This window comes from Ambystoma mexicanum, chromosome 2q (genome assembly GCF_040938575.1).
Source record: "Ambystoma mexicanum isolate Mex_15411 chromosome 2q, UKY_AmexF1_1, whole genome shotgun sequence".
NCBI lineage: Eukaryota > Metazoa > Chordata > Amphibia > Caudata > Ambystomatidae > Ambystoma > Ambystoma mexicanum.
The window spans coordinates 652,889,893-652,917,795 of record NC_090924.1 but is presented as its reverse complement, the minus strand read 5'-3'; the positions used below and the strand labels follow the sequence as shown (position 1 = coordinate 652,917,795).

The following is a 27,903-nucleotide window of genomic DNA, read 5'->3' as shown; positions in this document are numbered from 1 at the left end:
GAAATCTGAGAACCCTACCCCTCCATCCTCCTTTAGCCTCGTTAGGACCTCGTATGAAATCCTGTGCTTCCTGCCCGCCCAGAGGAATCTAAGGAGAGTGTGTTTTATTGCAGTTAGAAAGGTCTTAGGCACCTGGATGGGGAGCATCTGGAAGAGGAATAGGAACTTGGGGAGGACTACCATTTTGGTCAGGTTGAGGCGCGCCATCCACAAGGACCCTGAGCCCCCCCATCCCTCTATATCCCTTTTGACTTCTGTCCAGAGTGGGGTGAAGTTGTTGGGGAAGAGGTTCCTGGGGTTGGCTGTGACCTGGACTCCTAGGTAACGAAACCTGTCCCTCTGAAGTCGAAAGGGGAGCTCTCCCACATATTCTGTCTCAGTTTCCGATAACTGCCCCCCTATGAATGCCACCGATTTGCCCAGATTAACCTTAAATCCCGAGAGGTCTCCATAGCGCGCCAAGACATGAGGGACCGTTTGCGAAGGTGTAGTGATGTAGAGGAGTGCATCGTTGGCGAATAGGCTTATTTGACAGTGGGAATCACCTTTCCGTACTCCATTGATTGATTCATCATTCCGAACAGAGACCGCACAGGGTACCACGACCAAGGCATATATCAGGGGGGATAGTGGACAGCCTTGATATGATATGATATGATATGGCATTTGTAACGCGCCTATACACAAGTGTTTCAAGGCGTGACGAGGCAGGGAGGGGGGAACAAGGGGAGACAGACAACGATCCTACTAGGCCAGGTGTCATTCAGACCGCGCAAGTGCATGGGTGGGGGGGACGGGAAAAGTGCAAGGGGGAAGGGAAAGGGGAAAGTGCAATACAGGGTTAGTAATAAAGAGGGCCAGTTAGTGGCAAGTGCAAGATAAGTGCAGAACAAGTGCTGGGGGGGGGCTGTAGGGATACAGAGACAGTCCCGCAGTGCAGGGGTAGCAAGGAAGGCAGTGCAGGGGAGAGTGGCTGGGCCAAGGGCAGGGTTAGTGAGTGGCCCAGTTGCTGATTCAGTACAGTATCAGTGGTTTAGCAGGGGAGAGGGGGAGAGAAAGCAGAAGCAAAGAGGAAGGTTTTGAGGTGCTTCCGGAACCGGAGATGGTTCTCCTCAAGTTTCAGGGAGGCAGGAAGGCTGTTCCAGAGGGAGGCCCCTGCTGCGGAGAGAGATCTCCCCCCAACTCGTTGCTTGGAGAAGTGGCTGACCCTGAAGGAGTTGGAGGTGGAAGAGCGAAGTCTCGTTCCCCTCTCTAGTGGAAAAACCTCAGATTCAGTTCCATTATCGACCACCTTGGCAGAAGGGGCGGAGTATAGTGCTGACATCCATCCCAACCATCTTTGTCCCATCCCTATCGCAGAGAAGACCTCCCCCATAAATCCCCAACAAACCCTGTCGAAGGCCTTCTCAGCATCAAGTGACAGCAGTAGGGCACCTTCATCCCGGACCATCTTTGAGTTTAGTACATGGAGGGTCTTGCGCATGCTGTCGGAGCCCTGTCTATTGAGGATGACTCCTACCTGGTTGGGTTGATCAGGCGGGGCAGGCACTTCTCTAGTCGAGTGGCCAGGATCCTGACAAAGATCTTGGCATCGAGGTTCAGGAGAGAAATGGGCCTGTACAATCCGCAATCTGTCAGGTCTCTGCTCGGTTTGGGTATTACCGTGATGAGCGCCTGCAGAAACGTGGACGGGATTGTGTCTTGATTTCTAATTTGGTTGAACAATTTAGCGAGGGGCTCTATAAGGGTGGGTTGATATTGTTTATAGAAGTCCGCCGTGTACCCGTCTCTTAATCTCTTAATGGCGGCCTCGACCTCCTCCCCCATTATGTCCCCCTCCAGTTCTTGTAATTCCACCTCGGTGTCATGATGCCTACCTCTAAGGAGCCAGGCCGGGCCCAGCAACCCCAGAGGCAGACATCATTCACTCCTGGGAAGTCTCAGCGGGCCCAAGTCGGGGCCCTTTGGACTCAGTCCTGGCGCCGTAGGCGCCAGGCTCATAGTGGACCCCAGTCCTGGCGCCTTAGGCGCCAGGCTCATAAAGGAGGATTTATGTGTAAGTTCTTGGGTGCACACTTACCTGATGCAGACCTTGCTGCTTCATCCAGGCCCTCTTGAGGCCTGGATGGGACTACTTTACCTGTGGGACTACTTTCCACCCGGGTGTGGTCGGGGAAGGATACATACCAGATCGGTGGAAGGATACATACCTGGAACCTCTTCCAAAGCTATTTAAACCCCACCCGAACAGCCACATCTGCTTCGCGTTGTTCTGCACCTAGCAGCTGGACGCTCACTGTGTCTGCTCCTGCATCCTGACTTCTGCCACGCCTGCCAGCACCCTGGATCACCTGCAAAGGGAGAAAGGAGGAGAATTGGGGAAGGAAAGACCTTACCTGCTAAATCTGCATCCCGGAATCATTTCACCGACGATCCTGAAAAGGAAGACATCATTTTAAAAGCATTTCACTACGATCGCTGCAGCGCTGCATTTTACTCACCTTTTCCAGGCGCCTCCATCTTCAGCTGCGATCATCCGGATGTCGCCACGTCCCGGCGCCTAGGGGAAAAAAGACAAGAACAAAGGTGAGAGGGAGAAAAGGAATAAGGAAAGCTCAATTTCCAGTAAACTTACCCGTTGGGTTTTTCCACTTCATTTCGGGTCCTGCCACTTCCGGACCCCGGCCCCTAAGGGGAAAAAGGCTAAGACATTGAATGAGCGAATGCAAAGACATTACCTGAGCACTCATCCCGAACTTACCTGTCATGTACTGAAGCTGCACGTTTCACTTCGGGTCGGCGCCATATCTCCGGCATACCGAACCCCGGACCCTATGGGGAAAAAGACATAAGAATTAACGCTTGCTGCAATAAGACTACGAACATTATTAAGGCTTGAACTTTTGAACAGAACTTATACTGCGTCTTACCTGAACAGTCAAGCTTACCTGAACACCGATCCTCAATCCAGTGAAGTAACTGGGTTTCAACGCGCCCCTGCATCAGAAGCAGGATGGAGAGCTCTTCCTTCCAGATCCTAAGGTGAGGCTTCACAGGGGAATCGTGGAAGTGGTATCGTGGAGGGTTGGAAGGGAGTGGGAGGCTTGAGCACCATTCCGTCAGTGGGTAACACTCCCTTTTCACGCACAGGAGGATATTCCTGCGAGCCTGAGAAGCTAGAGTTGAGGGGCCCATCCTGTTCATCTTTGGAGTCCGGCGCCCCACCTTAAGGAAGCATCAGCACCCGAAGCCGCGCCTCCATGGGAATCAGGTGAGCGTTACACTCGGTCAGTCGGGGTAGTGGGTGTTCCGCTAAATATGCCCGGATCTCCTCCAATGATTCCCCACCAGCTTTGAGTAGAGCTAACTATAAAAATTTGCAAAGCAGCCCACTATTTCCTCCTTTTTGGTGTGCACGTTACCCCCCTCATCCCTGGTGGGTCCCACCCTTCTCTCCATTCTACATCCCCTGGCTCTGCACGCAAGCAGAGTCCCCACTTTGTCCCCCCTTTCATAGTATCTTTGGCGTGTATATCTCAATTTTTTAACCACCTCCCCTATGAGGACCGTGTGCAGTGCTTGTCTTTTCTCTTGCATCTCTACCAGGAGTGTCTCCCTGTTTTCCCCAGTGAGGTCGAGCTTTGCACAGAGCTTTCAACTCTGCTCGTATCTTGTTTTCAATGAGCCCTCTCTGCCGCTTGCGCCTGGCGCCTTCGGCTATGAGGAGACCCCGGAAAGTAGCCTTTGCCGCCTCCCATACCGTCACCATGCGGGTTTCCCCATTGTCATTTGTCTCAAAGTAGGCTACCATCTCATTCCTTAGGTAGTCTCTGAATACTGGGTCACTCAGGAGTGTATCATTAAAGCGCCAACGTGACGATCTCGGGGACAGGGGCAATGACCAACTCGCCACCAGTAGCTCGTGGTCCGACCATGTTATTGTTTCCACCTTGGGGAGTGTGGCGACCCCTCCACCCTCCTCAGAGGTTAAGAGCAGGTCGATTCTCGTATAGGTGTAGTGTGGGGGAGAGAAAAAAGTGTATCCCCCCGGACCCGGGCAAGCCGCACGCCATACATCCACCCAGAAGTGTTCTTTCAGAAGGGTCTGTAGTGCTAAGTTATCTTTGGTGACACCTTCTGACCCCACTCCTCTAGCTGCCCACCAGTCCAGTTTGGGGTCCATAATGACATTGAAATCACCGCCCAATATAATGGCTCCCTCCGCCCATTCGTCCATTACCCCAAAGATCTGGGACAAAAACCGTATTTGGCCTGAGTTGGGTGCATAAAGGGTGGCCAAAGTGATGCGTTTGCCCTCGCAGATGCCTTTGATCCCCAGGAATCGCCCCCCAAAGCCTCTCTTGGTTTCTATGTTGGTGAGGTGGAATGTCTTGTTCAGAAGTATCCCCACCCCTTCCTTCTTTGAGCTCCTATGGGATGCCCAGAGGTTGCTCCCGATTTCCTTTCCTCTAATGGGTGACTCTTTCCCCTGTTTATAGTGGGTTTCCTGTAAGAAAAGTACCATTAGCTGTTGTTTGCGGAACATGTTACTGGTCAAGGATCTTTTGTTTTGGGAGTTCAAGCCCTTGACATTGAGTGTGCCTATCCTTCCTTCAACCATTGTCGTCCTTGGTGTCGTTCCCTTTCTGCACCTTCATTTGGTTTCGGTACGGGACCTGTTGTGCAGCCCGGAACCCTGGCTCGATCTGGCTGACCACCCTCCCCTTAGTCCCCCTAAATGTCTCCCTTGTACCTCCTTCATTGATCTCCTAACACCTTCCCACCCTCTCCCACCCCCACCCTCGTTCCCTCACCCCCTTTCCCCACCCCATTATAAGGCATTCGTCTACATCCCCCAACACTTTGTCGGGGTTGGTTAACGAACCACCAAGGTCTCTACCCTAGCCCCGGGTAAATTAGGTGTGTGGGGTTCCCTTCCCCTTCATCATGTGTAAGGCAATCCCACATTATCCTCAACATGTGTTACCAAAGAGGGATCTATAGATTGCGATCCCCTCCCCTAGCACATAATATGGAACTTATACCCTATATATGAGACCGTGAACAATTTGGTCATCCTTCAAGTAACAGCAACTGGCCTCGTAACCTTGAGTGCCAAACATAGTGCCAACGTGGCGTGTGGTTATAGAACCTGAGGGCCCCGGCCCTAAGCATCGTGGGGGCCCTCACTTGGCGCCTCCATCCTGGAGAGGAACTTGACCGGTTCCTGGAAAATAGTTCCATGGTCACTTTAAGTGTCCCTCAGAGGCCGTTGACGGATGTCTGGTTTTTTGGAACTTGCGGGCTCCCTTGACCTTCACTTTACCACTGGGGTTATCCAGTCTTCCGGGACCCCGTGGAGGGTCTTGCAAGTCTCCTTCTCGGTGCCTGAGTAGTCGGTCCGGTCGCTCACCAGGTCCTCCGTGACCCATTGGATGTCCTCCTCAGAGACCAGGTGATGTCTCTCCCCCATCCATTCGAATGCCAGGTAAAAGGGGTGGCCCCAGCGGTATCTGACCCCCTTCCCCTGAAGCCATCTGGTGAGATTACTGCACTTCTTCCTCATCAGCAAGGTGAGGGCTGAGAGGTCCTGGAAGATAGCCACCCTAGAGTCCCCATATTGGATATTTCCGAGGTTCCTGGCTCTCTCGAGGATCTTGGCTTTGTCCTTGTAGTAGTGCAGCCGGGCCAGCACAGAGCGAGGACCCTTGCCTCCCCCTCCAGCACGATGGACTCTGTCGAGTTTGATCTCCCCGTCGGCCTCCGCCCCCAGGACAATCCGCATAATGTCATGCACCTTGCCCTCCAAGCCCTGTGGGGTTTCGCCCTTGGATTCCATTAAGCCAAAAATGTGCAGGTTATTTCTCCTCTCCCTGTTTTCCATGTCGTCCACCTTGAACCGTTGTTCCTCCTCGCGACGTTGTATTTCCTGGAACCTCGCTTCCATTTAGGGCTCCAGAAGCGCCGTTGTGATCTGGTTATTTTCAACTCCTTCCATGCGACCGTCCAGGGTGGTGACTTTTGTTGTGAGGTCCGCCAGCTTGGCCTCTATGTCAGTTCTCATTCCTCTGATTTCTTCCAGGATTGTCTGGATGTTGTTGTAGATGGCCCCAAGATCCGGGCCGGTGCAGATGGGCCTCCGGAGGCCATCCCTTCCTCAATAGCCTGGAATCGGTACCTAGAAAGGGTTTCCCTCCAGTTCATGGGAGTCACGCCTGGGCCAGGTGGGCGGGATGGCAGTTGCGGTTCAAAGGGGGCCCCTCAAGGATGTGTCTGTGGTGTGGGGTGTTGGGGCGCCACACCCGTTGGGGGCCTCGGGGGTGGTGTAACCCGTTAAGCAGGTAGCAAAAAGTGCTTGTAGTGTCCGCGCTTGGGGTCCCCAGGTGGGAGCCGCAATTTCTTATTGTAGCCGCTGGTGGGCCCCAGTGTGTGCCTGGGTTGGTGGGGTCCACAACATGGATGTGGGGGGTGCTGGCCGCAATCAGGAGGGCCTACCCCTCCCTGGTCTGGGCCCGTGGGCACGTTGGGTCACCGCCTCCGAGTGAGGCCCTGGGTATGTCCCCTGTGGTAGGGGAGGGGGCGCGCTCCCGCGACGGCCCCGGTCAGGGGGGGACTCCGCCAGGGGTATGAGACTTGCTGGAAGTGTTGTAGGACTCCTGGGGCTGCCCCGCGGTCAGTGGGGCATATAAGGTGGCAGTCCCCCAGGAATTGAGGTCCGGATGTCAAGCTGTATGCTGGGGGTCCACGTGCAGGCACTTTATGTGTGTTTGCTGGGTAGCACCTGTATGTGCAGCAATGGGGGCCTAAAAAATCTGATGTCCCGCTGAGGCAGCGCCCACCCCTCTCCTCACCTTCCTCCTTAGGGTTGTATGTGCTGGGGGTGTCTCGGCTCGCTCCCGCGTCGGCCCAGAGGGTGATGGGCCCCCCTGTGAGCATAGCGGGCCGCGCCAGGGGGCACCCGTGCCGTTCGCGGACCTTTGCTGCGGCCTCCGTAGGGCTGTGGATGTAGGCCACAGCTGATGCAGCCCCGGGCGGGGGGGCCCCTCTAGGAGGGGCGCTGGCTCGAACACCGCGAGTTGCACCACCTGATCTCATGCAGCGGGGCCTCTTGTCATTCTGCTCGTGATGGCTCGGGAGTGCTGGTGGCCAGTTTGTTTGCCTTCACAGGGGCTCCGCGGCTCCACAGCGGGTGCCGGTGTCGCTGCACGTTACCTGAGACACGCTGGTGGGGGAGGGGAAGCGCCAAAACTCCGTCAGTGTTTCTCCGCTTTGGGGTCACCTACGAACTTGGGGATTGCTTTCTCTGATACAGTGTGGGTTAACCGATCAGGATCGTGTGCTTTTTTACGGGATGGGACCCGTTCTCCGCGATTTCTCCGCCGTTTTCCCGGGGGTGGTCGTGGAGCTAACGGCTCGGGCAGCCATCATGCCTGCGCCCGCTGGTGGCCTCCAACGTCTCAGTTCTTGATCAGTGACGTCGCCTTATTGTGCTGGTGTGTAACCATGCCAGTGGAGAAACATCATTTATTGAACAGGGTGGCTGTGGGCCAGCAAATATTCACTCCACACCTGAGACCACATAATGATAATGCAGCTTAATGCTCAAGTACCCCTTGAATTGTTTAAGCTTCTGTATTGATTAATTCTATTTACTACTGTTTTAAAAAAAAAATCATATTTTATTAAGTTTTGTGTGTGTTATAGCATTACAGAGCATACTTAAAGATGGATTAATAGAAAACCAATTATAACACGTCCCCCCCCTGATCTACCTCCCCCATACCTCCCCCCACCCACCTCCAGCTCAAGTTTTCGTTTGCTGATTGCTTGACGGGTTCTTAGAGAGCATTGCTGTGTCGTTACGATGTGTCACTTAGCACGCCAAAGTCATGAGCCAAGCTTTGAGAGGTTCGCAATCAGGTTAATGGGCAGCAGGCTATCGCCCCCGGGGGAGGAGCCCCCGGCCTGGGTGTATCACATTAGGCGGGGCGTCCGTATTTGTCAAACAAGGGCAGCCATGTTTCTTCAATATTTGACTTAGCCTCGTCAAGTAGATGTGTAAGGAATTCCATATCGTAAATGGCCCGCACTTTAGTGACCCATGCTTTTTCCCCCGGCATTCCGGGATTCTTCCATTTCTGTGCCAGACAGCACCTGGACGCCACCAACATGACCTGTAGCATATGGTCCTGGGTGTCTTCCTGGCCATCTCCGGAGTCTATTCCGAAAAGGAGAAGCCAGGGGCAGGAAGATCGTTCAACCCCGTCAACCCCTTTGATCCAGGTTAATACCTCTCCCCAATACCTTTGGACCACTGGGCACCCCCACCACATATGAATATAGTCCCCCCTCACTGTCCTGCACTTCCAGCAGTGTGGGTCGTATCCTGGCCTCATTCTAGCAATTCTCTGTGGGGGGTAGTGCCATCGATGTAACACCTTGAGGGCCTGGTGGTGATATTGGAGTGAGGCCGTGGATCTGTTGGCCGGCCTGGACATTTCTGCCCATCTTTCATCATCAATTTCCTCTCCCAGGTCCCTTGCCCATTGCGTGCGTGCTGGTGGTAGGTCTCTTGAGACGGAAAGCAGGAAGAGTTTGTAAAGCCGAGATATTATCCCCTTAGAGCCCCTGGCAGAGAGGAGGAGTTTCTCAAAATGAGTAAGGTCCCTCCTGAGGGTGTCCCCCCACGATGGTTCAGTGAGGACTCCCTTAAGTTGGAGATAGTGGAAGGGGGACAGGGTACCTATTCCCAGGGCCTCCTCCAAATCTCTGAAGGGTAGGAACGTGCCTCCCACCCAGAGGTGGCCGGTCCTGCTAAGGCCGGCCTCGAACCACTTTTGGTATGCCGCTGGCTCTGCTATCTTAGCTAAGAAAGGGGGGGCCCAGATGCAACTCAGTGGAGAAGGCCAGGTCGTGAGCCAATGATAGTAACTTCTCTCCCTCCACAGGCACCACAGTACTTTTAGGACTGGGTGGTTCAGGACACTTCTAGGGATGTTTTTCCTAGGGACCCAGAGCCATTCCTCCACTGTGACAGGCGCGACGACCCTATTATCCATGGCCACCCATTGTTTTTCTGTACCTGGGGTGAAGTGGTCGATCAAGACCCTCAGCTGGGAGGCTCTGTGGTATGTTTCCAGGTCGGGGCATCCCACCCCATCATCTTCCTTTGGCCTGGTCAATACCTCCTATGTTTTTTGCCCGACCAGAGGAAGTTGAGAAGGACTTGTTTCGTTTCCGTAATGAATGTTTTGGGGATCAGTACCGGGAGCATTTGGAAGAGAAATAGGAACTTGGGGAGGATTACCATTTTTATAAGATTAAGGCGTGCCATCCAGGAGAAAACCGACCCTGCCCACCTTTACATGTCTTTTCTGATTACAGACCAAAGGGGGGGGGGCAGTTGGCCGAGTATAGGCCTTTGGGGTCACGCGTAACCTGGACCCCCAGATACCGGAATCCCTCTTCCCGTAGACTAAAGGGGAGCCCACTCACATAAGCTACCTCTGGGTCCGGTAAGTTTCCCCCTATGAATGCCACCGATTTCTCAAGGTTCACCTTGTACCCTGACAGTTCCCCGTAGCGCGAGAGACCCTGTAGCATCCTGGGGACTGTCTGGGATAGCTTTGTCATGTAAAGCAGTGCGTCGTCTGCGAAGAGGCAGATTTTACATTGTCTCCTATCTATACTCCCCTGATGGCCTCATCCTTGCGGACCAAGATTGCCCATGGTTCCATCACAAGTGCGTAAATTAGCGGGGACAGTGGGCATCCCTGTCGTGTGCCGCGCTCGAGAGGGAATACTCTCGACTCTGTCCCGTTCGCTACCACTCTGGCGGAGGGAGAGGAATAGAGCGCGGACATCCAGCCAAGCCACCTCGGGGCCCATCCCCAGAGTCGCGAAGACCTCCCCCATGAAAGCCCAGCTGGCCCTGTCGAAGGCTTTCTCCACGTCAAGGGCCAGTAGGAGTGCGCCCTCATCATGAACCACCGTGGAGGTAAGCACATGGAGAGTCTTCCGCATGTTATCAGAGCCCTGTCTATTTAGGACGAATCTCGCTTGATCGGGGTGTATCAGGCGAGGGAGGCAGCATTCCAATCTGGAGGCCAGGATTCTTGCGAAAATCTTGGCATCTAGGTTTAGGAGCGAGATAGGTCTATAGGACCCGCATTCTATCTGGTCCTTACCGGGTTTAGGTATTACAGTGATGAGGGTCTGTAAGAACGTCGGTGGGATCTTGTCTCGGTTCCTGATTTGGTTAAATAATTTGGCCAGTGGCTTTAGCAGGACCGATTGGGTCTGCTTATAGAAATCAGCCGTATAGCCATCTACCCCTGGTGCCTTTCCCGCTTTCAATCTCTTGATGGCGCCCTCCACCTCCTCCTTCGATATCTCCCCCTCCAGGGCCTCTAGCTCCGCTGCAGACAGCCTAGGCAGAGGGTGTTCTGCCTTGTAGGTACGGATGTCCTCTAGTGATTCGCCTGCCAGTCTGGAATAGAGTTTGCTATAGTAGTCGGCAAAACATTCTGCTATTTCCTCCCGGGCCTCCATAGGTCCTGCCCTCCCCGTCCCTGAGGTGAGCAACTCCTCTCTCAACTCTACAGCCTCGGGCTCTTTGTGCCAGGAGGGTCCCAACCCAAACTCCCTGTTCATAGTACCTTTGCTTGGTGTATCGCATTTTCTTAATGACTTCCCCTATGAGGACCGTGTGAAGTTCTTGTCTTTTGCCCTGCATCTCCTCCAGGAGAGCCCTGCGGTCAACCCCTGGGAGGCCCAGCCTGGCTCGCAGCCCGCCCAATTCCGCGCGAATCTTATTTTCAATTAGGCCCCTTTCCCATTTACGCCTTGAACTCTCTGCGATAAGGAGGCCCCTGAAGGTGGCTTTTGCAGCCTCCCACACCATGGACATATCAGTCTCACCGTTGTCGTTTATCTCAAAGTAGGCCAACATTTCTTTGCTCATGAAATCCCGAAATACAGGGTCCCTGAGGAGTGTGTCGTTGCATCACCATCGAGAAGATCTTGGGGAGACGGGCAGAGACCAATTGGCTATGAGTAGTTCATGGTTGGACCATGTTATAGCTTCTACCTTCGGTTGTTCCACCACCCCATTCCCCTCTTTGGAAATCAACAAGAGATCAATTCTGGTGTAGGTGCAATGCGGGTGTGAGAAAAAGGTGTATCTGCCCTGGCCTGGATGTGTTTTACGGCAGATGTCCACCCAATAGTGTTCCCTTGAGAAGGGTTTGCATGGCCAGGTTATCTTTGGAAGTCCCCTTGGGTGCCCCCCCTTCGCGGACCACCAGTCTAGACGGGGGTCCAATATCAGGTTGAAGTCCCCACCCAGTATCATGGCCCCCTCTGCCCATTCGTCATGAGGTTAAAGATCTGGGTAAGGAAACGTATTTGTCCTGAGTTGGGTGCGTATAAAGTGGCCAGGGTGATGCGTTCCCCCTCACAGGTTCCCTTAATACCTAAGAATCGACCCCCGAAGCCCCTTTTGGTTTCTACTCCCGTGAGACGAAACGACTTGCCCAGGAGAATGCCCACCCCTTCCTTTTTAGAACTCCTGTGGGAGGCCCAGTAGTTACTACCGATCTCTTTCCCCTTTATTTTCTACTCCTTTCCTTGCCTGTAGTGTGTTTCCTGTAGGAAAAGGACTGTTAGGCGTTGTTTGCGGAACATATTACTCGTAAGGGACCTTTTGTTCTGGGAGTTGAGGCCCTTGACGTTCAGCGTGCCTATCTTCCCTTCAATCATTTTCGTCTTTCATTTTGTGCTCTCTAAACACCTTTGAGTGTCCGCTACTTAGAGCCTGTTGCAAAACAAGTGTCCCTGGCTTGAACTGGATTTCCCCCTTCCCCTTAACCCCGTCAAAAACTCTGTTCACCCTCCCCCCTTCTATCTCCCTTACCCGTTTTGTAGGGCGTTCGCCGCCTGCTCCCCAGGAGGGGTTGAAGCGAGCAACGAACCGCCAGGGTCGCTACCCCGGCCCCGGGAAAAAGGATTTTTAGTATGACACCTTACGTCATGCCTTTCTCCACTAAGTGTCAGCCCTCCAGTGCTGGTGGTGGGGATCCGGCGGTGGTGCCACCTCCCCCCCATGCCCTCCGACCTTGGCATATGGTCAACACCCCTCGTCCCTCGTGGTGCATGTCACAGCGCGGGGTCGCAAGTCGTCAACACTTCTCTAAGGATAATCACCAAGTGTCACACTATGGAACCATAAAACAGCCTCAGAATGGGCAACATTTCAACTCTGACCTAGGTCATTTGAACAAAGAACTCCCCACCAACCGTGGGAAAAACATACTGTGCCCAGCGAGGTCCTCAGGTCTACGAGGGCTGCAAAAGGACATGAATCGAGCCTTGGCATGGTAACTAAGCCTTGATTGCTGCGTGTGTGATCATGTGGGGTCCCCCGATCCGTTGAGGGGTGTCTGGTCTTCCGAAATTTGCGTGAGCCTTTGACTCTTAGCTTCCCTTGAGAGGGGTCCGGGCCCCGAGGGACCCGACCGTGATCCCTGTCGGTTCCATTCTGGTCTCCAGATGATCCCGCGAGGTCACCCGTAAGGTCATCTGTGGCTCTTTGAATGTCTATATCTGTGACTAGCTGGTATCTCTGGCCCTGCCATTCAAACGCCAGGTAGAATGGATGACCCCCTTCTCTTGTAGCCATCTGGTGATAGAGCCGCAGTTCTTTCTCATCTGGAGTGTGAGGGCAGAGAGGTCTTGGTATATTGTCACCCTGGAATTCCCGTGTTGAATGTCACGCAAGGTTCTCGCCCTCTCCAGCACCCTAGCTTTGTCTCTATAGTAATGAAATCTTGCTAGGACCGAGCGTGGCCCCAGCCTCTGCCACCAGCCCGATGGACCCTGTCAAGCAGGAGAGTTTCGCCTGAGTTTGACCCCAGGACAATTCTGATGATGCTTTGGATTTTGCCTTCCAGTCCCACCGGGGTCTCTCCTTCTGTTTCCTCAAGGCCGAAAATTCTCCAGTTGTACCTCCTCTCCCGGTTTTCCATATCATCGACCTTGAGCCGGAGATCTTCCTCGCGACACTGCAGTTCCTTGAATCTGGTTTCCATTTGCGTTTCAAGTCCGTTGATGCCTGATTATTCTCGACCCCCTCCATTCGGTACTCTAGCGTAGAAACCTTGGCCGTGAGGTCAGCCAGTTTGGCCCCCATGTCTGTCCTCATGCACCTGATCTCCTCAATGATCATTTGAATGTTACACTGCATGGCGTTCATATCTGGGGGCTGCGCGGTGGTGGGGCCGGTTTCCATTGTGAGGTGTCCTGGCGTGAACCGGTATTTCGCAAGAGTGTCTCTCCAGCTTATGGGGTGTCGATCTCCTCGGGCTGCCGGGACCTCTCGGGGTGTCTTCTGGGAGGGTCCTAGGGCCCTGAATCGCCAGCCCCGCCGTTTTAGCCCGAGTCCTTGGGGTTATCTTCAGATGGTGGAGCTGTTTGCCAGTGTCTGAGCTCCGGTCTGTGGTGCATCACTTTAATTTCGCCAGAAGCGCAGTCTCCCTTGGCCTGGCCCTAGGTCGCTGGGGTCCCTGGCCCACTATGGCGTTTTACCCGGAGGGTCCGGGCTGGCCTTGGCAGGCGGCTGGAGGTTTGGTACTGGAGGTTGCACTACCCGGGGGCGGGCCTGGCCTGATTTGCTTCCTTGTGCCCCCTCGATGTGGCGGGCCCCCTGTGCTGGTGTATTGATTGCGGGGGGGTGCTGGTGGGGGTGCAGACTCTAAAGGAGCCCCCTGGGTGGGGGGTGGCGCTGTCTCTCACTTGGGGCAGCTACTGCGTGGCAGTCGGGTGGGGCAGCGCCCACGGCGCAGAGTAGGGTGTAGCAGGTGAGCAGGGGGCCCAATATGGCTCTGCAGTGTAGTGTGGGTATGGAGCCACGAGGCCCAGTGACCAAACCCCTTTGAGTGGAGCCTGATCTGGCGGATGGGCAGGCTGAGAGGTGGGGGGGCCCAGGCACGCTCCCGCGACGGCCTGAGCCTGCCCCGGTGTTTTCGTGGGCTTCCTTGCCCCCTGTCGCTGCCCCCAGGGGGGTTGTACAGGGCAAGCCCCTGCTGTTTTATGGTGGTGGTGCTATGCGGGGGTATAGGCCACAGAGGTGGGCCCCTGCTATCCTTATGGCTGCGGTGTTACGCAGGACAGGCCACAGAGGTGGGGCCCAGGCGCGCTCCCGCATCGGCCCGGGCCAGATCGTGTCTGTGGTACCAGAGTCGGTGGGGACGACACGGCCCCAGCGTGCGTTGGGTCGTGCTCCACGCGGCAGGGTGCCGCATTCACTGCTCTCACCATTCCTCTGCGATGGGCGGCATGTACGCCGCTTGTCTCCTGAGGTGGGGGGCAGGCTGCCGGCAACCGGTAAAGATCTTCTGGGGGCCCACCTGTCCCTGCGATGTTGTGTCGGGCAGCGCTCGTTTCGCGGGTGAGCACAGGCAGAGGGCCTGGCTCCTCCTCCCACAGCGCGGCTGGCCAACACACGGTTCCCGTCGTGGAGCTTCCACGAGGGCGCTTGGGGGAGGGGGAGAGCCGTGGTCCGCGAGCAGCCAACGGGAGAACGGAGGCACCTCTGGAGTCCGCGTAAACTCCCTCACGTTCCTCAACGGTTCCCTTTCTCAAATTGTGCTGGCAATCGGGGCTTGTAGATTTTCAAGGCACGTCTTTTAGCTTGTTTCCTGGGGCCACGTGGGGAGCTTGAAGTTCAGGCAGCCATCTTGCCTGCGCCCCCTGGTGGCCTTTACTACTGTTTGCCCTGCATATTTGAGCAGTGTCTGATTTTGTGAGCAGCGAATGATATGGAATACATATTGTTTTTGTTTTTCAGACATTATTAATATGAATTATTGGTTGTGGAACATTTGTACATTTTGGATAATGGGCATTAAAAATGCCATGCATTGTATCTCGAAACCTGACATTTTGATTAATTACTATGGAAATTGTAAATGAGAGTGCCTCAAGGAAGTATATTATTCCAGTTTTTATTCGGAACACCTCTGTATACATTGAGGAAAGGCACCCATACATGGGGAGGAGTGGAACCACTTAGCAAATACCAATCCCATACCTCATAGCGAATGAGGAAACAGACCTACCCCTCCCAACAATCAATGGCACATTTAGGCTCTCATTATAAATTTGGCTGTATTCTGGCAGTAAATCCGCTGGAATACCACCAAATGTAATTACCATTACCACCACTTGGTCTACGGGATTTACCGCCGGATTACAAGTGGTGGTAAGTGGAGTTAGTCCCCATTTTTTTGGAGTCCGGGATTACACTTGAATTATCAACCCACTAATTTTTGTGTGGAAATGTGGAGGATTTACCTCCAGCATGGTGCTGGAGGTAAATCCTCCACTCCAAGGCCAAACACAGAATATGGTGGCGTGGGAGAAATTCCGTTGACACTTTTTGTGTTTACCGCTCCACCATACTCATAATGAGGACCTAGCGTCCAAGCCAACATATAAAAGGAGGCAGAAACACCTGGTTTGTTTGGGAGTTAGGACAGGGCTCTAGGGATTTGGTGCTGAATCAGTGAGATTAACAGGAGACGTAGAGGTCAAGAAAAAGATTTGTCCAAGCCAAGTAGGCCAAACTGAGACAGGGTTTAGAATTAGGAGGTGGCTAAGCCCAGCAGTTCCCATTATGAAAGTGCTAAGGCTAGCAGCAGAAACCAAAGCTAGTACCGTGATGGGGGCCTCAAAGCAAAAGCCGGCAAGAGCACTCAAGAAGCCAGTAGCGCAGATTCTGTGGGTAGCTGCAAGGCCAACCCAGTCAACAAGAAATGTCAACATCGAGAGTGTGAGACAAGACTTTGGTGGGTCCAAGAGAGGCTAAAGCAAGGAGCCTGTGGAGGGCCTTACAATGGAGCCTAGCAAGAAACAGGGAACACTGAAGAGGAGGATGTACATAGTTGGAGCATTAGCTACTGCGGCACGCACCTCTTTTGCACTATGGCAACCATAATCTAAATCAATTATTTCTGCAGGACCTTCAGATTTGTAATGAAACTAATGCATGCATTTTGTATTACTCACTGCATGCAACTTTATATTATAGCATGGAGTTCAAAAAGCAGAAGACCGTAAAATAAATTAAATAAACAGGAGCTTTTTTCAAGTAAAATGTCTTCAAAGAGACTACTTGCTGATGTTGTAGATATTGTATACAATTTTATAGTCTTAACGAAGGCTTGTCTTGTGTGCTAGACGACAAGCCATGGGTCCTGCTACTGCCTGACTTTCAAAAGGGTAGAAGAGGTAGGGTGAAGTGGGAGGTAATTTGCCAGAGGGGGTTCATCTGCAATTTACAATGTTTATCTGCAATCCAGTAGTGAGAAACACACAATGATTTTAAATCCACTTAGCTCTTTGTAGCACTTACGTCCCATCTATATTTTCTACTCCTAGAAAATAGCTAATATCTTCTGATGTGTTCCTCAGGTTAAAGCACTTTCGGTCAATCTCCTGAGCCACCTTCTTGTCAGTAAGGTCCTTCTCCAACTCATGCTGAGCAACTCTGTTTGCTCTGCAAAGAAAACATTTCTCATGAGTAGATTGCAATCATATAGCGAAAATGATATACATAAGACAGATCAGGAAGAGAGTAAGGCAGGCGCTGGAATGATAAATGGTTCCACAGTGCACACTGCTAAAAGAATACATTTAGGTACTTATGCACATTTTAGGGCTAAGATACAAAGAAAGGTGGCAGAATGAGAGGGGTGACCAGATGACTCCATGTCACCAAGACACTGATTTACTCAGTGAATTGTGGTAATGGTGAAGCTTAATTGAACAAACTGGCTATGAGCACCTACTATTTTCGATTTGCATAAAGACGCACAGGACAAGAACTTGGTGCTCAGTTCACATGGAGTCAGCATGTCACCCAGGAGCGGAGCATTCTATCATTGCATTTGCTACAGCAGTAAAAATCTTGCAAAACTGCTCACCAATGAGCATTAGCCTTCTTCTGGTGAGCGAGAAGGCAATCCAGCCTCCAGGATTGTTCAGTGTTTGGCACCACCACTGATATAGCCAACACCAGCACCATGTTGTTCTATGGACTAGCAATTGTAGGGTTTAGTGACGTGGACAGCTGTCTACGCAGATCTCAAGTGTTGTGATTATTACATATCTTTAAGTACTTCATGAACAAAAGTAGTAAAAGATGAAATGTACTCCAAAACCATTTAAAAATGCTTTTCATGATTAGATGACCTTTAAATAATCTATTTGTATCTGATTCCTTGTTAGGTCTAGACCCTTAATTTTCAGCCATTCTCTACATTAAACACACTCCCTTAAAAAGTGGAGCACAAAACCAAGCTGTATTCAATGTATTTATATATGCGACCCACCCTTCCTCTCCTCTGAGAGAAGGCGCATGGATGCTTGTAGTCTTATCTTTCTATCTATCTGCTTGGATAATCTGTACTCACGCTACTCCTCATGCTACTTCATGTCAGAAAAAATACAATCTGAGGGTCCTAGACGCGTGAGGGATCATGGGTACAGTGGTGGACGTCACACTAGGGATTGTATTACTGGCACGCCCTTGTCGACGCCCATTTTTGAATTTCGAAAAAACAAACTGTAATACTCCGCAGCTTCCACTAAATGATGGCCTATGCACAGCATGTGAATCTAAGCAGATACAAGCATCAGAAATACGATTACGGTGAGTAATGTATCATATATATACGATTACGGTGAGTAATGTATCATATATATATATATGATACATTACTCACCGTAATCGTATTTCTGATGCTTGTATCTGCTTAGATTCACATGCTGTGCACAGCATGTGAATCTAAGCAGATACAAGCATCAGAAATACGATTACGGTGAGTAATGTATCATATATATACGATTACGGTGAGTAATGTATCATATATATATATATGATACATTACTCACCGTAATCGTATTTCTGATGCTTGTATCTGCTTAGATTCACATGCTGTGCATAGGAAGACATCTAGTGGAAGCTGCAGAGTATTACAGTTTGTTTTTCGAAATTCAAAAATGGGCGTCGACACAGGGCGTGCCAGTAATACAATCCCTAGTGTGACGTCCACTGTACCCATGATCCCTCACGCGTCTAGGACCCTCAGATTGTATTTTTTCTGACATGAGGTAGCATGAGGAGTAGCGTGAGTACAGATTATCCAAGCAGATAGATAGAAAGATAAGACTACAAGCATTCATGCGCCTTCTCTCAGAGGAGAGGAAGAGTGGGTCGCATGTGAATCTAAGCAGATACAAGCATCCGAAATACGATTACGGTGACTAATGTATCCCTTCTGGGGCTTGTGGAATCTGCTTAGATCACATGCTGTGCATAGCTTAGCGAGCAGTGTTAGAAGAAGGAGGTGGGAAGTGAGAAGGGTCATGAGCAAATACATGTTTTAGAACCGCTTGTCCCACTTGGGTATCTGTCTTGGAATGGGTGTCAATGCAGTAGTGCTGAGTAAAAGTGTGAATAGAGCTCCAAGTACTGTTTTGCAAATGGTGTGAAGGGGTACATTTGCAATGAAAGCCAGAGTGGCCCCAATTCCTCTTGTCGAGTGGGCTCTAGGCATGAAAGGCAGAGTTTTTACAGAAAGGGAGTAACACAGATGGATACAGTTTATAATCCACTTAGAGATGGCACCTTTAGAGGCACGATCTCCCCCTCTGCCTGTAGCTACGGAGACAAACAGTTGGTCTGTTTTCCTTAGCGGTCTGGTTTTGTTTACATAGTATAGAACCGCCCTACACACATCCAGGGTGTGTAGTTTCACCTCAGCCAAGCTTTGTGGGTCTTGGAAGGAAGCCGAAAGCTCGATGGACTGGTTAAAGTGGAATTTAGAAATAAACTTAGGTGAGAACCTAGGGTGTGTTCGTAAAACCAGTTTATCTTTATGGACAGTAAAGAAAGGATCCTGCACTGACAGAGCCTGAATTTCACTGGCCCTTCTTATAGACGTAATGGCTAGCAAGAAGGCAGTTTTATGTGTCAGGTTTTTGAGACTACTCTTATGCATGTGCTCGAAGGGAGGGCCCATGAGTTTAGCAAGCACCAAACTGAGGTCCCATCCTGGTGGTGGGTTAAGAAATTGGAGGGTGAAGTCTCTTTACTCCTTCCATGAAGGCTTTAACCACTGGTACTTTCCACCACGATACTTTGTTATGGGAGGTGGTGTATGCTGACAGAGCTGCCAGGTGTACCTTCAGTGAATTAAATACCAACCCTGCGTCCAGCAGGTGGAGCATGTAGGTGACTATAGTGGAAGGAGTGCAATCAACTGGGTTGATTTGCTTATTCTGGCACCAGATAACAAATCTTTTCCATTTGTCAAAGTAGCAGTGTCTCGTGTTTGGCTTCCTAGATTCTCTTAGGATGTCCATACATCTCTGAGGTAATTTGAGATGTCCAAACTCTATGACCTCAGGAGCCATGCTGCCAGGTTCATTGAGTTGGGTTGAGGATGCACTGTCTGACCTTGGTGCTGGGACAGCAGATTGTACCAGCACGGGAGTTTGATGGGTTCACACACCGCTAGTCTGATTAAGTGTGGGAACCACGGTTGCCTCGCCCACATGGGAGCAACTAGGACGGGCGTCATCGATTCCCTGTGCATCTTGTTGACCACCTTCCTGATGAGAGGGGTTGGTGGAAAAGCATACGCAAACATCCCTGACCAGTTCATCCACATGGCGTTCCCCTGGGAGTCTGGTTGGGGGAACCTGGATGCGAATCCTGGGCACTGTCTGTTTTCGCTTGTGGCGAATAGGTCTATACTGGGGAGAGATTTTCTCCGATTTCTCTGTGTAGACACCATTCGTGTTCTTCCGGGAGGGGATCTCTGCTCAAAGCGTCCGCCAGAGAATTGAGATCCCCTGGAACATGTTGAGATGACAGGTAGATGTTCCGTCTGAGTGCCCATATCCAAATATTCTGGGCAAGCTTGGACAGATTTGGCGAACAAGTCCCTCCCTGCTTGTTCAGGTAAAACATAGCTGTTGTGCTGTCTGTCAGGATCTGTACTGACAGGTCCAACAGGTAGGGCTTGAACGCTTGAAGCGCTCTGAATACAGTCAGAAGCTCTAGCCGATTGATATGATTCTTGGCCACTGAGTGAGACCAGAGACCCTGAGCTGTGTGGTGGAGATGGTGTGCTCCCCACCCTGACAGGGATGCGTCTGTTGTGACTACAGCCTGTACCTCGGGATCGTAAAAGGGTTTCCCCTTTGACAGGTTTTCTCTTGTCCACCAGTGAAGACTTTGTTCAAGTGTTGGCGAAACGACCACTAGATCGTCCCACTGACCACTTGCCTGATACCACTGTTTCGCCAACCATTCTTGCCTGGGACGCATGCGCAGGCGGCGTGGGGGACCAGGTATAAACATGAAGCCATCATGCCCAGCAAACGCATCGCTTTGTGCACCGTTACCTGGCGACCGGCTTGATATAGCGGAATTTGCAGAAGTAGATTCCGAATTCTTTCCTCTGATGGAAAGGCCAACCCCTCTTGTGTGTTTAGGACAGCTCCTAGGAACTGTTTGGAGGTGTTTGGCACCAGACTTGACTTTTTCTAATTTATGGAGAAACCCAATTCGAAGAGGAGGTCGATAGTTGAATGTTTGATCTGCAAATTACTGGGGTCTCCCCCGAGATGAGCCAGTCGTCCAGGTAAGGGTACTCTGGGATTGCCTCCCTGTTTAGGTGTGCCGCCGCCACCGCCAGTATCTTGGTGAATACCCTTGGAGCCAGGGCTATACCGAAGGGCAGTACCTTGAACTGATAGTGCTGACTGTCCAGCTTGAAGCGCAAGAATCTTCTGTGCACTGGGAACATGGAAATATGAAAATAGGCATCTTTCATGTCCAATGTTGCCATGTAATCCCCCTTTTTTAGGAGGGGGATTAATCTTGGAGAGTAGTCATGCAAAATTTTTGGGGCTTGACATACCTGTTTGCAGGCCGTAAGTCCAATACTGGGCGCATTGTCAAATCTTTTTTTGGCACAAGGAAGTAAGTTGAATAAATACCCTTGTTTCCCTGTTGTCCAGGGACAAGTTCTATCGCGTCCTTTGCTAGAAGATTGGCGATCTCTTCGAGGAGGATCTTCTGGTGGTCTAATGAATGTACTTTTTGATGTGGAGGGTGGTTTCAGGGACGCTCTAACAGTTCTATGCAGTATCCTGCGGACACTGTGGACAGCACCCATCTGTCTGATGTGATCCCTTCCCAAGCTTGGGTGAAGTTGGAAATGCGTCCCCCTACTGGGGATGCGTGAGAAGGGACCCTGAATGGAACGTCACTGTTTTGCGGGAGGCGCGCCACCGCCTCTATTGGGGCTGCCTCTACCCTTACCACGTCCCCTTTTGTTACCCCTGCCATAACTCTGGGTAGACTGCTGGTTGTTGTTATTACATGGTGTACCCTGCCCCTGGGAATAGTTGGAGCCTCTTTGTGAATTTTGGCTGCGTGGGCGACGAAAATTGCCATTCCCTCTTTGATTAGGGGGTTTGTTGGTTTACTGGCCCAGGGATTTGAGAGTCTCATATTCATCTTTGGCATTTTTTAATGCGTCCTCTACCGCCTTGCCAAACAGTAGATCAGGCCCCACCGGTTTGTCTATTAAGGATGCTTGTGTCTCGGGTTAAACCCAGTTTGTCTTAACCAAGCATGTCTTTTGATAACAGTGCTCTCTGCTGTCAGTCTGCCGGCGTTATCCGCGGCATCAAAGGTTGCCTTAAGGATGCAACCGGAGACGGCTCTTCCTTCCGACGCAACGTGTGCCAACTGGCTTTTTAAAGGTTCTGGGGCGGAGTCAATGAGTGCGCAACTTCTTCCCACTGATGGCAGTTGTAACTCGCCAGCAGGGTGGTGGAGTTGGCAATCCTTGCCTGGTAGGCGGAAGTGGAGGCTACCTTCCTTCCCAACCCATAGATCTTTTTGCTCTCCTTGTCGGGGGGAGCTTCAGACGATGATAAGGGTGTTCCCACCCTCTTTCAGGTATTAGTCACTACCAGGGAGTCCGGTTTCAGTTGCCCCCTTATGTACAGCGGGTCTGATTGGGCTGCCCTGAACAGTTTTTCGATCCTGGGGTTTACTGCCCTGGTGAGGTTGGGATTGAGAAGAGAAGGGTCTATTCTCCTTTGTATAGACTTGAGAATAGGGATGGCCTGGGCAACAGGTCTCTTTTCTCCCACTAGTTCCTCGGCAAAGTCCCTCTCCTCCTGTGCTCCCTGAATATCTATGCAGAAGTGTTCAGCCGCTCTAGATAAAACCTCATTTAAGAGAGGTTGGTTGTCGACAGGAGAGTCGGTAACCGGAGGTTCTTTGCCTACTGGGGAGTCTACTGTGTAGGCTTCTGGGTCATCTTCGTCCTTCTCTTGGTCCTCGTCATCCCCATAGTAATCCTTCCCAATTTGGTCGTCCAACGTGGGCAATTCTGGATCCTCGTGTAATGGATCCTCAGCATACTGAGAGTATGGCTGTATGTAGAAAGGGTCAGAAGACCGACTTTGCGTTGGCGCCTCAACTCGAGGTTTCTTAACAGGGGGTTGCGGGTCCCTAGACCCTGAGGGGGTAGTCCCGTCAGGGGTATAGGAGAGGTTTCTTAGCATAGAAGTCTGCTTTGGGATGACATTCTAGACATAACTCTGTCTATATCCTCACTAGACCATTCCTTAGAGCTGGGGATTACCCTTTCCTGGGAGAGTTTCCCTGCCATATCCTGACTGGACCTATGGCCTTGTGCAGGGGTCTTGGAAATCTTTACAGAAGACTGTGACCTGTCTTTATGTTTCTGTTGTGCACAAGAAGGCTGAGAATGTATCTTCTGCTGTTTTCTCCCCTCCCCGTGAGTGGAAGAGTGCTTCCCTGGTGTTTTCACCTTTTCAGAGCTTTTCGATGTCTGGCGTCGAGATTCGGGGGTAGTGTCCCTTTCCTTAGAGTTTGGAGGTCGAGACACAGGGGCAGCCGTCACGCGGTCTGCTGACGCCGACTCCTGGAGTGCGGCCTGGGGATGGTGGTCGGCTTCGTCTTCCGACGATCGAACCTCCATTACTTTAGTGAGCGAGGCACTCTTGGCAACAGTGGATGGTTGCCTGGTGTCATGCGGCGATCTTGACCGCGAACGCCCAGAGGACACTGATTCGGTGGACCTTTCTCTGTGTGCCTCTTTCCAGGACCTCGACGCGCACGTCGAGTCTCGGTTGGACTTCGAGTGTTTAGTGGAAGTGGTGTGGGTAGCGCTCGTGTTGCCGGGGGTGTTCCCCATAGCTGCCCTGCCGGAAAACCTTCCGAGGTCGGGGACTTGTGCTTGGCTGTCTCTCGACGCCACGTTGCCCTCGCCGTCCGATAGCACAGCGTTGCTACCTTCACTGAAGGCACCCTCCGCTTCCATGGCCTCTCATTGCCTGGCGTGGTGGGCCCAACGTTTAATCGAACGGTCCTTTAGAGTTTTCGGCTTAAACCGACTACACGCTCTGCAGTTCGCCTCAGGGTGGTCCCTCGGCAAGCAGAGGTTACAGGTGGCGTATCTGTCAACCCAAGGGTAATTGCGGTTGCACTTGGGGCAAAATTGGAAAGGGGTACCCTCCATACGCACCTTGTGGCAGCGGGCTAGTGTGTGTAGGAATATATAAGAAAATGTATATATATAAGCGTGTAGGGTATGTACCACCCCCCACTCTCCCTACTTGCAGGGCGGAGGCCAGAGGCCTTCCAAGGCCCGGGCAGAGGCCAGAGGACTTCCGAGGCCCGGGCCGAGGCCAGAGGCCTTCCGAGGCCCAAAGTCTGTCGTGTAGCTCTCGACGGTTGTTTTCTTCTCCGGGCCGGCGTCGAGCATCGAACTTCGGTGACTCGACGTTGGAATGGAGAAAATGGGGAAATATTATGATATTTTTCAAAATTATGGCTAAAGCCAGGGAACTCCGCGGGATGCTTCCGACCAGTATGGCGGAAAAAAACAATCTGAGGGTCCTAGACGTGTGAGGGATCATGCGTACAGTGGACGTCACAATAGGGATAGTATTACTGGCACGCCCTGTGTCGACGCCCATTTTCGAGTATCGAAAAACAAACTGTAATACTCTTCAGCTTCCACTAGATGTCGGCCTATGCACAGCATGTGATCTTAACAGATTCCACAAGCCTCAGAAATATATATTGCCCTAACAAAAACCTGTACACTTCACTATGAAAAAACTTTCCACCTCCCCTTTATGCTTCAAATTAAAACCGAAAAACCCCTGAAATCCAACAGTTATGGTAAACTAAGCCCCCAACCCTGCCACCACCCATGTGCACTGCTACCATTAACATAGAACATACAGCACCCCCTCCTTAATGATATTGGAAAGGGACGATTGAGCGCCTGTTTGCGGACGGGGTTGGACAGCAGCAACATTACCCAAAGAGGCGGGGGATATCTGAAAATGTACTATTGTCTAGAAAAAATGTGCAACGTAGAAGGACATAAAGATATTATAAGTAGTAATAAGTAAATATGGAAACCTGAAGTTAGGAAAAGAAAACCACACATTTAATAACCATGTAGAATAAAGTGGATGGTACCATAAAAAAGAAAGGATGCCTCCAGCGTAATCACTTCACAGAAACTCGGCAGCCTGGAACGACAGTGGACGGACGCAGTAGGACTAAGGGACATTACAGCAAAAGAGTGAGTACAGGTCATGTTTTTATATGGGTGATTTTTTTTTGTGGTATGTAGTGCATAAATAGTAATTACGTTCTGTTGTTTTGACTCAGAAATGGCAAGTACTTTGGAGTGGCTGGAGGAGCATTTCCCACATGATGAAATGTCTAAAGACAGCGACAATAATGGTACAGAGTGCTCTGCATATGCAAAACAGTGACCAGTATTTTAGAGGCACTCAACCTATGTATTTCTTTTTTTAACAGACCAGGAAAGAAAAGAAGAAAGGGCAACAAAGGAGACAGAAGAAGACAGGTTAAAAAGGATAGAGCAGAAAATGGACACATTGAACAACAATGTTCAAAGTTTACGGGAGTTTGTGGAGGACTGTGTGAGAGCAAAAGTTTGTTATCATTGCCCCACCTGCCCTGCTTCTACATTCCCTAGTGGACCAACCCCCTACCTTGAACAGGAAAATAGACGTTTTGATGAAATATCCATCCCTTCTTCCCCTCACAAATCTTCTCCTCATAACCAGCCCGTGTTGAATCCTAATTTCCCCATATTTGTTTCCCTGTCCGCTTCCCCCGCTATTTCTTTAGACTGATGTGTGTGTGTGTGTGTGTGTGTTTGAAACGTTTTTGTGCAGTAGTTGTAGAGAAAAAGTGTGGGTGTAGATTTTATTTTTTAAAAGACGTAAAATGTTCGCTAACAGCGCACCTGTTCGACCTATCTGCAAGCAATGGAATGTGGGTGCTGTCTAATGTGAAGACGGATGTGATGTGTGAGTGCACCATCTTTTCAAAATGTGCGTACATAAACAGAAAGGGGTGTCCAAAGGATATACTACGTTGGCGTACCGTTTGGAAACGAGATAATACATGGTTGTAGAACACACAAGATGTCCGGAATGGGTGTAAATGAGTAAAAAGGGAGTGTGTGAAGGACAGTATAGCGGTCCGTATTGGGCACAGTCAAAATGGTGCCGTCCGTAGAACAGGCACAGTGGTCGGCAAGTTCGTAGGCAAACAAAATGGAGTTATCATAAGGACACTGGAACTGTCCATACAGTGAACATAGCATGCGTGTACATGCACAGTACAAACGTAAGGATTGCAAACATTGCGCCAGTTCCTAACTGTCCATCTCACTTGTGTCGCACTTTGAAGTAGTTTGAGAACCCGAACACTGTCCATAGGACACTTGTGCGCATGCGCATGTTTGATTCTTTGCATTTGCTGTCCAGGGGACTTTCATTACTGGGCGGATGTGTTGAGGACGTCATCTTGTGACCGCACCTACGCTAAGCGTGGGGACTAGTTTCCGCGGTTTGTGTGCTTCTGCAACAATAAAAATGAACTTGTAGACACAAGGCAAAGTATTGTGAAGTGTAAAAATGTAATTTCACACATCCCAAGCAATAGGCCACCTCAGGAGTTGCAGTGTAAAATGTGAGTACCGCTTTGTGGGGATGAAGACGGTCACGTGGCACACCCCTGCACCCTTACAAAAGGCCACACCCCCAAGCGCATCTTCATTGTCCTTCTAGCTATAGCAGATTGAGGTGCGTTGCCTTTACTGCTGTAGTGACCAAAAGGAAACTAATCGGTATGGCTTCCATGGCTGCTATTGGGTTATTAGCCTCTGCACCACCCCCAAACCCGCCACTATCACCACCTCACCAAGGGCCTGCAGAGAGATATATGGGTGAGGATGTAGAGATTGAGGAAGAAGAGGAGGAAGAGAATGAAGTGGAGGAACTAAGTTGCGGTAGCACGTTTTTGGCATTTCAGTTATTAATAATGGTTCTCGTAACAAGTAGGGCACTTTGTACTCTCATCTAAAGCCCATTGTACTAGTATACAAACAGTAAAGTAGCCTTACCAAATGATAGTAAGAGGTCACTGTGCATTCACACACCATGCCAAAGAGCTTCCCCATCACACAGCACACATACATTGGACAACAGACGAAAATATACTTTTTTTTCTCAACAGACACCAAAGAATGCCTACCAAAAAGCAGCTCCGTAGAAAGGAACGCAGAATTAGAGCAAATAAAAATAAAGGTGCCCAATGTAAGCATCCACCTGATGTAGAGTTAGTCTAGAATCTTGGTACAAACCACCTAATGCAGTTGGGTAACATAATAAAAGAAGTCTCAACTACCGAAACTGTACCTCCTCCATCAAAAAGTGTCAAAAACACAGAAATGTTGTAAAAAAACGGCTGCCAGTACAGCTAACAATGTTCCTAATAATCCTGATAGTGTACGAAGAACCCATAGTAAAAAAAGTATTTTAGCAAAAATGTTTCGTCACAGAGTCCTTCAGAATCTACTAAGAAGAGGACCAAAATCATCCTCACCCCTTAAAACGTACCGTAGAAAGTTAATTCTACAAGCACACTCGTGGACAGTGCAATCCTTCTCAAAAGGAAGTTGTTCATATTAGTGTTAAAAAGGATGAAAGCACTAACAAAACTAAGTACCAAACTACAAATGAAACTCAGTAATAAAGGGAATGTGAACAAAAATACATTTTTGCATGTTTGTGGTGGTGAATGGAGTCACGCAACAACCCCAGAGCCATATTTTAATGAAGAAGCATACAAACAAAATCAAACAAACACCATTGCCATCCATAGCAGTGGACGAGGGTATGAGAAAATCAATACTACCATCATGGAACAAGAAATACTGCTTACAAAACTATCTTCTGAAAACTCAGAATTACCTCTCGATTCAGCAGAACCACACCGTCCAGTATACAAATGGCCGTGCACATCAATGTGTGCCATTCCAAACAAAGCTTTCAAATCTTTACGTCAGTTCCTCAATCAATATGTAAAAGGTAAAGACCAAAGTAAAATGAAAGTGCTGCAAAATATGGATATTTGTGTAGTGCGGAAACACACAAGACTAAAATGACATTCATTAGCCTGCATTTCTGGGCCTATTTGCAAAAGTACCTTCCATGATATCAAAAGAATATCAGTGCATCATTCCAAAGTAAGAAATTTAGTGTATAAAATATACTGTGCAAAAAGTCCAGCTTCAGAATTAGGCAATTTAAATACCACTCTTCTGCATGGTACACCCAAATACTTACAAGAAGAAATAGACCGTATTCAGAAAAAGTATTTTGGAAGTGAGAGCCACGTAGAAAATGCAACAGTTTTAGAGCATAGTAGCGACAATTCTGCACATAGCAACC

At 50.4% G+C, this 27,903-nt stretch overlaps 1 protein-coding gene across 2 annotated transcripts in view; it reads right to left on the bottom strand.

The window, feature by feature from the left end:
* TEKT5 (tektin 5) overlaps nucleotides 1-27,903 on the bottom strand; it is a 1,542,713-nt gene that overhangs the window by 633,991 nt on the left and 880,819 nt on the right. For both annotated transcript variants that reach the window (XM_069647836.1, XM_069647837.1), the window contains one exon: nucleotides 16,412-16,555. In XM_069647836.1, coding sequence (XP_069503937.1) covers nucleotides 16,412-16,555 — 144 coding nt within the window. The remainder of the gene's footprint in view (nucleotides 1-16,411; nucleotides 16,556-27,903) is intronic.